Source organism: Capricornis sumatraensis, chromosome 2, assembly GCF_032405125.1.
Source record: "Capricornis sumatraensis isolate serow.1 chromosome 2, serow.2, whole genome shotgun sequence".
Classification (NCBI taxonomy): Eukaryota; Metazoa; Chordata; class Mammalia; order Artiodactyla; family Bovidae; genus Capricornis; species Capricornis sumatraensis.
In genome coordinates, this window is record NC_091070.1 from 59,914,780 (window position 1) to 59,929,816 (window position 15,037).

Below are 15,037 nucleotides of genomic sequence, written 5' to 3' on the forward strand. Positions count from 1 at the left end.
CGGGAATAAGGAAATATTTATGGAATAATATAGGACGGCATCCTCGGTGGGCTTTTGCGTCTGCGTAAGCATTTAAAAATGATCATCAATCGCGCAGTAACCGCCTGAGCGCTGAGCAAGCCGAGCTATCCGCCAGCTGCGAGGACCCGGCGGACTGGAGAATGGGAAGGGCCCCGGAGCGGGCTTTGAAGGCTTTCCTAGTGCAAGCAACGGCGGCTCGGCGTCCAGCCCCGAAGCGGCGGAAGAGCGGCCGACAGCAGAGGGCCGGGCGGGGCGCCGACGGCGTCGGCCAGGGCCGCGGACTGGCCCCCGCCTCTGGGCCGGGTGTGGGCGGGGGCTAGTCGGCCGGTCGGGCCGAGAGGCCGGGCGGTCTCCCGGCGCGAGTCCGCCCCGTCCCGCCTCTTCCCCTTACCACGTAGCCCCCCCATACGTAGAGGAAGTTTCCATCCACCACGGCACAGTGGCCGCTGCGCTCCTCGGCCACGCAGAACAGCTGCGAGTCCGCCATCCGCGCGGTTGCTGGGCCCAGCCGCTCGGCGCGCCGCAGCCCCTGCCCACGGAGCGGCCTCTTCTCCCGCCTGGCTCCTCCACGCACGAACGGAACGCGTCGAGGGTCGAGATTGGTGGGAAGGCGGCACCAGTGCGGCTGCGCCGTCCCGAAGCCCGCCCGGGAAGCCGAGCCCGGGGTGGCGTCGCCAGTTAGGGATGCTTGAGGTCTGAGTGGGCAGGGAGGTGCCTTCGCTTCTCCGCAGCCCTGCCACTCGCCGATTTCGTGTCACTTGGATTGTGTTGTGTGGGCGGAACAGCCTAACTCTGTACCTTATCCAGTGACTCAATGGACTTCTTGTACACGGACTTGATGTTGCTGTGATTTAAATCAATGTATTAGTACACAAATGCTTTATGAGAGTTTGCCTTTTCCATTCAACTTCCAGCAGAGATGGTTATCCAGAGAGAGAGAGCGAGAATAGGAGAGAATGAGAAAATATATATATATATAATATATATATATATTTTTTGAAAATTTTCTAAAACGTACGCCAACAAGCTACAGCCTGCAGGCCAAATCTTTACGTGATTCTGTGGCGCCCACAAGTTAAAAATAATTATACATTTTTTAATGGTTGAAAAAAATTAAAAATTATATTACTCATAAAAAATACAAATCCAAATTTCAGCATCTGTACATAGTTTATTGGCACACAGCCACTCTAATTCGTTTAAGGACTGTCTGTGGCTGCTGATGTAAGCCACAGAGCTGAGTAGGCCCAGCTGAGTACCTGCAACAAAGACCAGATAGGTCTCACTGTGGAAAATGTTTACTCTTTGGCCCCTTCCAGAGAAAGCTGCCTAACCCTTGCTATAAAATGATGTTACTGAAGTAAAACTAGTGCCAAGAGGGAAGACAATAATTATGCCAGTGTCTATAAATGCCCCTGTCCTTTTAGAGAATGTGGCTGCTCACCCCCTCAGAACGTTAATTCATTCATTTATTCAGCATATGATTATTAAGTGCCTGCTTGCTGTAGCTAGTTGGTACAGAGGCCGCGTTAGACACAAACGCTGAAATAATCAAGTATTATTGACTCCTCAGAGTCTCGTAGTAATAGATACTAAATAAATTCTAAATATGTAGATACTGGCCTTCCCTGGTGGCTCAGCAGTAAAAGAATCTGCCTGCCAGTGCAGGAGACCTGGGTTCAATCCCTGGGTTGGGAAGATTCCCAGAAGGAAGAGGCAACCCACTGTACTATTGCCTGGGAAATCCGTTGGACAGAGGAACCTGTCGGGCTCCAGTCCATCGGGTCGCAGAGTCGTACATAAGCAACAAGTCGAATACACTGGAAGCCACTGTATAGTAGTTCTTAGGAATCATCCTCACATTTCATAAGACTGCACGTTCACTTATAAGCACTCCAAGGTTTTTATTTTAACTCATCGGAGCAAGCGTTTTGACGCGTAGCAAATTAACAGCTCACTTGCTGGAAAGATTGAGTAATCCTGGCTCCATCCATCGCTCACTGAATGTTTTTCATCTTGAATGAGCCATCTACCTACCATATCTGTGTTTCACTTTTTTCATCAGTAAAAGGAAGATGTTGAAAAAACAGCACACAACTCATTTGGCTTTACAAGCAATATATTAATACATTTAAAGCGCTTAAAGGCAGCCCTCAACTTAAATATAAAGTGGAGCGGTTGAGAATTATGGTGAGGTATAACAGCTGCGAGTGAATGTCGGGGAAAAACCTGTGGTGAAACAGAGCATTTCCAGGGCTTGTGAGAAGCAGAGAACATAAGTATTGAAGGGCCCCAAGGTTCGGATGAGCCCGACGGGAGTCACCGAAGGTGGAAGTGGGTTCCGCGAAAGCACTTGAGATAGGGAAGCACATTCCCAACCAGACAGCAGCGCACTCGCTGGTCAGTATCCCAATAACAGAGCAGTCTAGGGTCGTTTTCTCCTGCAACTTAGAGGGTGCAAGGAGGCAGCCTGCCTGGCCCGCGGAACCGCGGATCTTTCCACGCACTGAGAGGAGTAGTGGCCTCCGGCGCTATTTAAATATAGAGAACTGGCGTTTCTGAGGCGGGGCCAGGACCCGGCTCGCCCGGGAAGGGGCGGAGCCGGGGCCGTGGCGCCAAAACGCAAACATGGCGCCTGAGCGGTTAAGGAGCCGGGCGCTCTCCGCCTTCAAGCTTCGCGGATTGATGCTCCGGGGGTGAGTCGGCCGGATAGCTGGCGGGGTAGGAGGGCAGAGCCAGGGCCAGACCGCTGTGCGGGGCAGCGGAGTGAGCCGCACGCCGAGACGGAACCTGGCCTCTGGCCTTAAAATGACAGAGACCCTGAGAGAGTTCTAAGAACCGAAGAGGATCTGGCGATGCCTTCTTAGATTGCCCGACGCGGACTCGTAAAGTTTCTTCCGGAAGGGATGAGGCTCTCCTGCACTTGCCAAACAGCAGGAGAAGTGGCGATAGGTTCCGCAGCATCCGTATATTAGCACGGTGCTTGGGCCCTCTCTGCCCGCTTAGTCTTTTCCTCTGCGGCATGGTAATCCCAGCATCGCTGCTCACGTGGTTACGGAGACAGCGAATGAGCGACCTGGGAAAGCCCATTGCTTGCCAGTAGCTGTCAGATTGGTACAAATTGTGGGCCCTGCCAGCTCTCCCAGTTTTAGGTCAGGTCCTATTCTTGAGAGAGAATTCGTGAAGGGTTAAAAAGTGGGTAGGTTTGAAGCATGTCTTTTTTTTTTTTTTTTTTTAAGATTTCCTTTAGAACTTCTCTTGCCATATCCGTGTTTTCTACGATTTGTAGAATGATCCTATACAAGATTTTTCTCATTAAATCTGCCTTAAAAAAAAACAACAACGGTATTTACATATGTAAATACCTGCTGGACGGGACACACTTCTCTACCAGGTTTTGCTTGGTCTCGTGTGTGTAGAGGTTTTTGGTTTGTTTTTGTGAAGATGAGTTTTATGGGACTTTTACCATGTTTTGGGGTTAGTGAACAGGGGCAAGAGTGGATATTCTGTAGGAGAAAATAATAAATTCTGATTATTTGATTATCTGTTGATCCCCGACATTTAAAAAATACAAGCAATAAATCAGTTGGTATTTTTCTTTTCACTTAGGATTTGACTTAACACCGAGCTGTCATTCATTAATTCAGTCAGAAATACACTGAAATATATTAGCTGCAAAATACTTATGGAGCAAGGGAATAGGAGAGTACAACACTGCGGAGGTCGGGGGGCAGATAGTGTATTAATTATTTATTGCTGCATAACTCATTACCCCCAATTTAGACGTTTAAAACAGCAGGCACTTAAATTCTCACATTTTCCATGGGTCAGGAATTCAGGTAGGCTTACTTGGGTCTTTAGCTTCACCGTCTCTCAAAAGGCTGCGGTCAAGATGCAGTCATCTCACAGTCAGTTGGGCAGGGTTTGCTTCCGAGTTCATTCAGTGATTGGCAGGATTCAGTTCATCCAGGATTGTCCGACTGAGGGCTTAAGTCCTTGCTGGCTATTGGGCCTCCCCAACATGGCAGCTTACTTTATCAAAACTAGCAAGAGAGTCTGCTTGTAAATTAAAGCCACCGTTTTTTGTAACTTAAGGCAAGAAAGTGACATCTTGTTACTTAAAAATGTTTATTTTTAAAAGTACAATACAAAAAGTACAATACAGTAAAATATTTGATCACTCGTGCCATATTCTATTATTAGAAGCAAGTCATTAGGTTCAACCCACACTCAAGGGGAGGTGATTAAACAAGGTGATTACCAGGAGGTGTGGATTATTAGGGGTCATCTTAGAAGTCTGTCTGGCATGGATATTAAATAATTCACAATTATTTACTTTCAATTGTGAAAAGTATCCAAGGAAAGAAGTGCTGTGATAGCGTATAACCAGGTGTATAGAGTTCTAGAGTCAAGAAAGGCTTCATTAAAGAATGATTTTGGGGAAAAAAAAGAATGGTTTAAACTGAGTATGAGCAGGTCTTGAGTAGGTAAAGAGTAGGGGAGAAGTGACCATATCAAGATCTTGAAGCAGGAGAGCATCAGGAAGTCCAGAGACACTGGATAAGACCAGTGAGCTTTGACAGGGACAAGCTCCGGTATGACTTTGGTCTATCCTAGTAGCTTTCCCAAGATTCACGCAGTACATATGTGATTTTAGGGAATCAATCATGTTCTATAATAAACTAAAGGGATGAGACACCCACACATGAAACAATAAGCAACCTAAGATATATGACTATAACAATTAATATTGATATAAAGTGTAAAGTTGTGGTCCACAAATACAGAATGGCCTGGAAATAGCTAATTGTTTAAGGAGACAGTGTTCACTCTGAGAATTATTATTTAAATCAAGAATTCATGTGGTTTATTAAAAATTTCAGTTTTATTATTATGGGTGCGGGCGTGAGGGATTCATGTGATTTTAGTGAATGTTATTACCTCTACGACGATATTCAAATGTCAAAGTTTTTTCTGGCCCATTTTTTCCCCTTATTTTACAGTTGAAAACGATGATGAAATTACTGGAACTTAAGCAAATGCATTATCAAGTTAATAAATATTTATTTAATTGTTATATTCAGAACATTGAAGCAGACTGAGTTTATTAATGTTAAGTCATACATAGTACAAGGCTACTTGATGTAGCAGATGTAAGGTACCTATAAGTGAGATTAACAATTTCAGAAGGAAGGGAAGATTGTAGCTGGTAGAGCTGGTTTAGGAACTCTTCCCTAGAAGAAGGATGTGATTTGGGATTTTAAGAATGGTTCTATTGGCAGTGGGTAGGGGAAAGACTGTTCAGAAATCACAGGAAAGGGGAGTATTGCTTGCAGGGCGGAGTGAGTGAGTAGGTCTTAATTTCAATGCTGGATTGACGAATGTTTGCCAGATTTTGGCATAAAACATGTAGCCTTAATTACCAGTCTCTCTTATCAGCGAAGCTGTTAAGTACCTCACAGAAGCTCTTCAGTCTATCAATGAAATAGAGCTTGAAGATGCACTGGAAAAGATCATCGATGCAGTTGAAAAGCAACCCTGTAAGTAACATTCTCTGTAACGTATATTGTTCATATAGTTCTACATCCTCAGTTATCTTAAAAAGTTTAAGAAGAAGTTGAGGACTCAGTATTGAATGTCTCGATGGCATGAGACATACCCCTGGTAGCACTTGTTGCTAAAGGGGAGCCTCTAATTCTGTTGGAACCTTGGGGCATTCCCAGAGTCTCTTTTACAGTTCTTCCCTTTTATGAAATTTCCCTCTGATTCCATTATGGTCACTTTCTTTTATCTGTATGCCTATTTCTTTGTGTTACTTCAGTTCAGTTCAGTTGCTCAGTCATGTCCAACTCTTCGCAACACCATGGACCATAGCACTCCAGGCCTCCCTGTCCCTCCCTCTCATCTCCATTGAGTCAGTGATGCCATCCAACCATCTCATCCTCTGTTGTCCCCTTCTCCTTCTGCCTTCAATCTTTCCCAGCATCAGGGTCTTTTCAGATGTGTAGCTCTTCGCATTAGGTGGCCAAAGTATTGGAGTTTCAGCTTCAACATCAGTCCTTCCAGTGAACACTCAGGACTGATCTCTTTTAAGATGGGCTGGTTGGATCTCCTTGCAGTCCAAGGGACTCTGAAGAGTCTTCTCCAACACCACAGTTCAAAAGCATCAATTCTTTGGTGCTCAGATTTCTTTATAGTCCAGCTCTCACATCCATACATGACTACTGGAAAAACCGTAGCCTTGACTAGACGGACCTTTGTTGGCAAAGTAATGTCTCTGCTTCTTAATATGCTGTCTAGGTTGATCATAACTTTACTTCCAAGGAGTAAGCGTCTTTTAGTTTCATGGCTGCAATCACCATCTGCAGTGATTTTGGAACCCAAAAAAATAAAGTCAGCCACTGTTTCTACTGTTTCCCTATCCGTTTGCCATGAAGTGATGGGACCAGATGCCATGATCTTCGTTTTCTGAATGTTGAGCTTTAAGCCAACTTTTTCACTCTCCTCTTTCACTTTCATCAAGAGGCTCTTTAGTTCTTATTCACTTCCTGCCATAAGAGTGGTGTTATCTGCATATCTGAGGTTATTGATATTTTTCCCGGCAATCTTGATTCCAGCTTGTATTTCATCCAGCCCAGTGTGCATGTAAGTTAAATAAGCAGGGTGAAAATATACAGCCTTGATGTACTCCTTACTGTTGCTTCCTGAGCTGCATACAGATTCCTCAAGTTAGTTATTTTTAAATGTTTGAGGGGAAAAAAGTGAGCGAGAATAACTTTCCCTTCCTGCCTCAGCCTTTCTTGAGGGATCTTTTTGTTAAATATTCAATCTTTTGCCATAAGCATGGACCTACAAAAGAGAAATGCTCTTCTAGAAAAAAATGTCCCGTTTCTAGAGCACTGAAGAAGGGAGGTGGGTGTGCCTTGCTCTCATAGGTTGTACAGATGCCGGTTTCTTCAGTTAAATGGGTGGAAACTTTCTATGATAGAGGAGAAATTGCTATTATATCTCATTTTTACTTCTAAGGGTAGAATTTTAAACATATCTTTGTTTTAAAATTTTCCTTATAGTTGAAAATTTAGAAATGATTAATTTTAGAAAATTAGTATACATTAATAGCACATGTATGGACGCGAGAGTTGGACTGTGACGAAGGCTGAGCGCCGAAGAATTGATGCTTTTGAACTGTGGTGTTGGAGAAGACCCTTGAGAGTCCCTTGGACTGCAAGGAGATCCAACCAGTCCATTCTAAAGGAGATCAGCCCTGGGTGTTCTTTGGAAGAAATGATGCTAAAGCTGAATCTCCAGTATTTTGGCCACCTCATGTGAAGAGTTGACTAATTGGAAAAGACTCTGATGCTGGGAGGGATTGGGGGCAGGAGGAGAAGGGGACGACAGAGGATGAGACGGCTGGATGGCATCACTGACTCGATGGACGTGAGTTTGAGTGAACTCCCGGAGTTGGTGATGGACAGGGAGGCCTGGCGTGCTGCGATTCACGAGGTCGCAAAGAGTTGGACACGACTGAGCGACTGAACTGAATGGCACATGATGGCATTTTGCCTGAGAACATACCACAGTGGTTAAGGGCACCCTATCACCAGGCCCTGGTTTGTGTTGCTCTCTACTCCTTCCAGTTATGTTCATCAGCAGGTTATTTGACCTCTTGGAATTGCGCTTTTCTCATCTGTAAGACATGGCTTGAACATCAGTCTTATAGGACATCTATCCAGTAACGCTTATGAAGTACTGAGCATAGTGTCACTTGTTTACTAAGGGCTTAATAAATGGTGGCAGTTATTGTTATTACTGTTACTTTCATGCCTGTTGAAACATAGCAGTTGTGGGAACTTCTCTGGTGGTCCAGGGATTAAGAATCTGCCTTCTAGTGCAGGGGACGTGGGTTCTATCCCTGATAGGGGAACTAGGATCCTGCATGCCATGGGGCAACTGGAGAAGCCTGCACACCGCTATGAAGACCAAGCACAGCCACACACACACAAAAAGGAAGAAACATAGCAGTTGTGATGAAAAGTTATACGTATGTAACCATATTAACCTAGGAGCTTACAGAAGCATTTGTATACCTGAATGTATATTGCTAAACACTATTTAGAAAGCTGAGGCATTTGACTGTGTATCAGGGTATTATAAGTGTATTTGAGAGAAGAAAATTAAGATATTTGAGATAAGACTTTTGTTAGTTACTGTTCTAACCTAACATGCTTTTCCCTCCTAAAACCTATGTAATGAGAATCTTGGGGTTAATGTTTAAAGATTATTTTAAGGAAAAACAGCCATATATGGAGAGAACTAAATTGTATGCCTGTTTTTAAAATGTGACTTTGAGCTTCTCTTTTCAGTGTCATCAAACATGATTGAGCGATCGGTAGTGGAAGCAGCAGTCCAGGAATGCAGTCAGTCAGTAGATGAAACTATGTATGTGGACAAATTTCACTTTTTCCCTGTACAGAAGTGTTATTGAGTGCTTATTTTAAATTATTTTCTTGGTCACCATCTCTACAGTGGTTCTTTCTTTGTGTTTCTTTTTGGTGATAGCTTCCATTATAAGCTACATGGGCTTCCCTGGTGGCTCATGGTAAAAAATCCGCCTGCTATGCGGGAGACCTGGGTTTGATCCCTGGGTTGGAAAGATCGCCTGGAGAAGGGAATGGCTACCCACTCTAGTAGTCTGGCCTGGAGAATTCCATGGACAGAGGAGCCTAGCAGGCTGTAGTCCATGGGGTCTCAGAGTCACACGACTGAGTGAATATTATAAACCTCAATATTACATGACTCATCTTTACTATTTTTATCTCAGGATTTGAGATTTTGATGTGTTTGTACCATGACAGACTTTTGCCACTTACCCAACTGATTTAATATTTTATATGCTACAGGTGAATTGAATTGATTATTCAGAGGTATAATTTACTTTTTATCTTAGTTTTGAAAGGGCTGAGTCCCGAAAGTTCAGGGACTTAACTTGGGTAACATGCTGAATGGCGAAGGAGGGTAGAACCTCAGCTTTATGACTTGTTACCCTGTCTCATACTGTTAGAGCTTAGGAATTTATATGGCAGTAATTTTTCTGGGTTTTATTCCCAGGTGTACCTCTTTCCTTTTCCTTCTACTTTCCAAATTCACAGGGTTTAACTGAAACAAAAACATCTGGGAAAAATGAAAAGAAACAGTTTAACACTTTTTTTCCTACTGGGGCAATGGAGATAATTGAAAGGAGTCATTACTCCTTTTGGTCAGTAGTTTTCATCTTTTTTTTTTTTTTTTGCTATACGATAGGTTTTTGTTGGTTATCTATTTAAAACATAGCAGTGTGTGCATGTCTATCTCGAAGTTTTAATCTTTTTCCTATTAGAACTTATTAGAGCTGCAAAAAATAAGAGAAATTAAGGTATTTAAATTTTATCCTTGCCCACTCATTGTTTAAGATACTAGAGTACTTGCTCCTAAATCCCTCATTAGAAATTCAAACCAATTGTATCAAAGTATAAGGATTATCATCCTAAAGTAGGCATTAAAGGTACCCATTGTTTCTGTCAAGCTGTTCATATGCTGCTGTGCTGTGCTTAGTCGCTCGGTTGTGTCTGACTCTTTGCAACTTCATGGACTGCCCGCCTCCAGGCTCCTCTGTCCATGGGGATTCTCCAAATAAGAATACTGGAGTGGGCTGCCATGCTACTGTCAGCCAATACAGAGGTCGAGTGGGGACTGAATTATAAATCATCTTTGCAACTCCAGTTGTCAGAAAGTCATTATATTATAGCAGAAGGGAGAGAGAGGCTCTCATTATTATAGATGCATAAGGAGCATGGGTAAGTTAAATAACTTGCTGAGACTGATCCACTAGAAAACCATGGCACTGTGCCTAGAATCAAGGCTTGCTTCAGGTTCACTGGTTTTCTGTTTCTCTATACTAGGTGCTACCAACAGGTGAGCATGAAGTTTTTTTGACCATTTTCATTTTAGATATAATTTTAGGGAATTTTTTTTTAGATTGGCATATTTATGCAGTAGTGCTGAGAATAGTGCTATTTAACCTCATTCAAACATGGTTATATTAGAAGTGTCTGAAGGTAAATTATTTTGTGAATTGCCCTTCTCTAACACTATACATGTCAATGATATAGTCATAATTTGGGGGGCAGTTCTTTTTTCTGTTTACATCTTTTCCTGGGTCACTTTTGCATGATATTTTGGATTACAAAATAGTTGGAAATGAATTATATCCTTTTGTAGCTTATAAAAGTAGTATATATTAGAGATTTCTTTAAGATGTCACTATTTTATTATAAATGTTCTTTTCCAACAGATGACATTATTAATTAGAAGTTGATTAAATTTTTTGTTTGTTTGAGAGTATTGGCAGTGCTTTCCTTTCTCTGAGAGGAAAATATACAGGCTAAAAACCTTGTATTATTTTTGACACTACAAAAGAAAAGTATATGTGTATGACGTAAGATTATAATGCAAGTTTTCATGTTCACTTGGAATACTTATTTTTTAGTAAATCAGGTTTGTTCTTATGGGTTGTTTTTCAGAGATCATATCTTCAATATCATAGGAGCATTTGATATCCCACGCTTTGTGTACAATTCAGAAAGAAAAAAATTTCTTCCGTAAGTATGCCATCCATTGATTTAAGCTAATTTCAAATGTATATATTTTTTCAGAAGGTATACAGTCTTTCATTTTTGATTTATCTTTGTGTATTATGATACTCATAAATAGACATATTCTTTTTTTTCTAGTTTATTAATGACCAACCACCCTGCACCAAATTTATTTGGGACAGCAAGAGATAAAGCAGAGCTGTTTCGTGAACGATACACAATTTTGCACCAGGTGAGTTGGAGTGGGAGAAAGAGACTATTTCAACTTAGGTTAGACTCAGGAATAATCAAGGGATGGGCTTTTGTACTCTGAAGTTTGTCATTCAGTAGACTGTTGTTGGGCTCTCTATTTTGAGACCATACAGAGGATACATATATGAAAAAAATACTTTAACAATCATGATGATGGTAAAAATAGTAGCTAACATTTTTCACATGCTTTTGATATGCCAGGCATTATTACTTTACAGACGTTGCTTATCATTTAATCACCATAATATCAACATTCAGTAGTATAAATGCTATTATTCCCATTTTACAGATGGGAAACTAAGCCATAGAGAAGTTTAGTCACTAGCCCAGAGGTTATATCTAGTAAGTAGAATGAGGATTTGAATCTAGTCAGTCTGATTTGAGCCCAACATTTGCCTCCTACTATAGTCTATGAAGTTGAAGACATGTGCACAAATAAAATATAGAGTAGAATTTTATACATGCTTTAGAAGAAATACAAAGAGAATGCATTCTATAGAAAAATCGGAGACGGCTTCAGGGAAACGATGGCATCTGACAGGGATGTTGATTGCTTTGATCTTGTGGAAATGGGGGAAAGGTGGTGAACTGTGAACAAAGAGCTAAAGGTTAAGTGGACTCTGTGCAGGAAATGATGAGCACTCAGTCCTTCGTGTGGAGAGGAAGGCTCGTGAGGAGGAGTGGCATGGGATAAGTCTGTAAAGTCAAGTGGCAGCTAAATCATGGATGTGCCTTGGATGCCATTCTTGGGAGTTGGACTCTGTTCTCTTGGTACAAGGAGCTTTAAAATACCACAGCGATTCATTACGGCAGGTTCCTTGAACACTTCCTCTCTCAGTAGATTTTAGAATGAATTAGAGTATGAGAGAAGACTTACAGGTGTGTGTGATATTAGTCCTGGCATAAATGATAGCCTGAATGAAAGCAGGCAAGGGGAGCAGAAAGAGGGGACAGTCCAGGAACATGGAAGCCAGTTTCGTGGTGACTGGACAAGAACAGGGAGAGTGAAAACTCCAAGATGATTAAGGTTTTGAGCCTGAGAGAGTACATGGGTAGCGTAATGATAAAAAGTTAACAACTAGGAAAAGGAGAAGGGGGAAGGTGATGGCAGGTTCTATTTCAAACAGTTGAGTTCAGGTCGCCAGCGGGATATCAGGTGAGATGCATGTCTGCAGGGAAAGAAAGAGATCTGGGTAGGGAGAGAGATTGAGGGGCATCTGCCTTGAGTCACAGGTGAGGCTGAGCTCCTGAGAGATAACGGAAAAGGGAAGAGGATAAGTTTGGGGGCTAGGTTAGGGTGCTGTTATACGGCAGAAGCACTGGGAGGTTTCAAGGAGGAGAGGGTGGTCAGCAGGAGTAAGCACTGAACAGAGCTTGAAGAGAATGAGCCCTGAAGACATCTATTCTCTCCTGCCTCCATCCTCTACACAGTGCTGCCAGATTGCTCTTCCCAAAGTTCGGCACCGATCCTGTAATGATTTTGCTCACAAGTCTTTCAAGGAAGTTTACTACTTATTGGATTAAGTACAAATCTTCCAGTCACACATTTTTGGCCTAATCTCTACTTTTCCCTCAGAAAAGTAGAGGAGCCAAAACGGAAACGTGGAATTTTTCCGTTTCTTCACTTCTTCTGTGACTTTGCGTAAACTATTCACTCTCTTGCTGCTCTTCTGTCTTATCTCTACTGTTGAAACCCTCCTCATTCTGGAAGGGCCCTCTCAGATTCCTCCTGTTTTCCGAAGCCCTCTGTGATCTCCAGTTGGATGCAGTCTCTTTCTGCTTTCAACCCTCTGACGACTCAGTGTATCTCCTGTGTCAGTTACTAGAGCTGGTCCTGCTAGGCATTCGGGGTGCGTAGCCCTGTTGTCAGACTGCACACTCCTTGTTTATTTCCTCCACCACATTTGGCATAGTGCTTTTCACAGAAAAGATGCTCAGTAAATACCACTTTCTTTTTCCTTTCTTTTTAAAAATTATGTGTTAAGAGCCTACGATATTATTTGGGGGTGTCACTAAACCCTTCCGAGCCTCATTAAAAGGGTTGAATCTGGTGGTCCAGTGGCTAAGACTCTATACTCCCAATGCAGGGGGGCTGGGTTTGATCCCTGATCAGGGAACTAGATCCTACATGCCACAACTAAGAGTTTGCATGCTGCAGCTGAAGATCCTGCATGCCTCAGTGAAGATCCAAGGTCCACTGTGCAACAGCTAAGATGCAGCACAGCCAAATAAATAAATACATACATTTTTTTAAAGGGTTGAATTTTAGTCCGTGCATATTTTTATTGCAGTTATCTTCCTGAACACAAATCTGCTTTTACCATTCTACTTCAAAATTGTTATTTTCAATTGTGTGTAAGACTAACTTCTTAGTTTGGCATGCAGAGTCTGTATTGTTAGGGCTTTTCTATTAGAGGTAATGGAAACTCAAACTGGCAAAAATAGACAAAGGAATTTCTTGGCTTGTGGAGAAGGTCCAGCTGTGTCAAGCACACCTGGAGCCAGGTGCTCACACAATGTCCTGAGGCATCTAGTTCTTTCCATCTCCCACCACCTTTAAAAATTCATCTTACTTTCAAACAAATTCTCCCCATGAGGTGACAGATGTGGCCTTAGTGACTCTTAGAGAGTTGTTCTTTTTCAAAAGTTCTAGTAACTGTCACTTACTGGCGCAGCTTTAGGCACTTATTCAACCCTGAACCAATCAATAGCCAAGGGGATGGAGTACTTTGATTTGCTAGGAGAGACTCCAGCCAAACTCTCACATTATCTGATTTGTGCACCTTGTGATCCAACTGTACTAAACTTCACATCACGTCCCTAACACTCCTTGATTCTTTAGAACTCCTTCTGTGACAATTCCCTTCCTCTGCCTAAAATATCTTGTCTCAGTCTCCTCTTGTTTCTTACTAGCAGAGTCCTTTTTATCACTTAGGATCTCATTGAATGGCCCCTTCTTCTCAGGGTCCTTGGTTGTATTGTGAACTATTGACACTTCCCACTGGCCCCTGCCTCTGAGGATGACAGCTTTAGTTTGTCATTTCATATCAGCCCAGAGTGCATTACTGCCAGGTACACAATAGACCTTTTTAAAAAAGCCTTAACGTTTTAAAAAAAAATTGCATTTCTAGATATTTGTACATTAAAGTATGTGGGGTTTTCAAATCTGTTGAGAATAAATAATAGTAATGTTAATTTAAGAACAGTGGTTTGTCAGGGTGCTATTTTAATGAATAGTGCTCTGTTTTAAAGGTTTGCCTCAGTAATTCATGTGAATTTTTCTTTTTTCTAGAGAACCCACAGACATGAATTATTTACTCCTCCAGTGATAGGTTCTCACCCTGATGAAAGTGGAAGCAAATTCCAGGTTAGAACGTTGTTATTATTATTCAGGGGGTGTAAGTATACGAGTTTAATATTTGTTGCTTAATTCTAATTTATTGAATTTTAAATGCAAATGAACCACTGATAACTGTTTAGCTAACTGACCTGCGTGTACCCCATCTTGGCAAAGTCTGTGCCTTATGTCACGGGTGCTACAAATCTCTAACAGAATCATCCACTTCCTTCTTCGGGGCAGGCCCTGAGATGCTGGTAGCCCCCAGATAGTCTCTCACCACCAGGACAGAACCCTAGTCCTCCTGGTCCATTTGCTGACTTTCTGACCAACCCTCAACATTACCCATCTCGCCCTCACTCCCACTCTGAAATCCTGCTCTTTGCCCAATCCAGCCATCTAGTGACCACCACACACTTGTTCAGCCAAGACATGTTATTTCAGTTGGAGTGAAGACTTTACTGAAGGCGCTAAGGAAACCACATTTATAGAATGCACGAGAAAGCGCAGACAGGCCACAGTGTCGTCCAGGGAGAGGGGGAGTGTTTCCTGCCACCTGTGCTCCTTCTGCCGTTTAATTTCAGGAAGCAGTTACCAAACAGCACCGTCACTTTTGTCCCAGCCACATACCTGGTTACTGTCAGTGCATCAGTGGCTTTGTTCCCTGCTTCAGCACATGGAACCCTGCTGCAGGACTGTCCTTAGCTCCTTCTGGCTAGGCCCCACCGTTTCTATGCGTTTCCGCATGACTTCTGAAGAGCCCAGGCTCTGCTCAGGCTCACTCAGCTCTCTACCA

General features: G+C 42.7%; 2 protein-coding genes across 5 annotated transcripts in view; one reads left to right on the forward strand and one right to left on the reverse strand.

The window, feature by feature from the left end:
• The window catches only part of KLHDC1 (kelch domain containing 1), a 38,734-nt gene extending 38,226 nt beyond the window's left edge, over positions 1-508 (reverse strand). Inside the window, exon 1 of the mRNA XM_068965270.1 lies at positions 413-508. Within this exon, the coding sequence (XP_068821371.1) occupies positions 413-508 (96 nt within the window). The remainder of the gene's footprint in view (positions 1-412) is intronic.
• Positions 509-2,636: 2,128 nt separating this feature from the next.
• POLE2 (DNA polymerase epsilon 2, accessory subunit) overlaps positions 2,637-15,037 on the forward strand; it is a 29,594-nt gene continuing 17,193 nt past the window's right edge. For 2 of the 4 annotated variants that reach the window (XM_068964911.1, XM_068964912.1), the window contains exons 1-6: positions 2,637-2,717; positions 5,461-5,561; positions 8,385-8,460; positions 10,581-10,658; positions 10,791-10,884; positions 14,197-14,271. In XM_068964911.1, the coding sequence (XP_068821012.1) occupies positions 2,650-2,717; positions 5,461-5,561; positions 8,385-8,460; positions 10,581-10,658; positions 10,791-10,884; positions 14,197-14,271 (492 nt within the window). In that variant the 5' untranslated portion in view covers positions 2,637-2,649. Of the gene's footprint in view, positions 2,718-5,460; positions 5,562-8,384; positions 8,465-10,580; positions 10,659-10,790; positions 10,885-14,196; positions 14,272-15,037 lie in introns of those variants that run through there. The other 2 variants (XM_068964913.1, XM_068964914.1) reach the window with 2 other exon arrangements.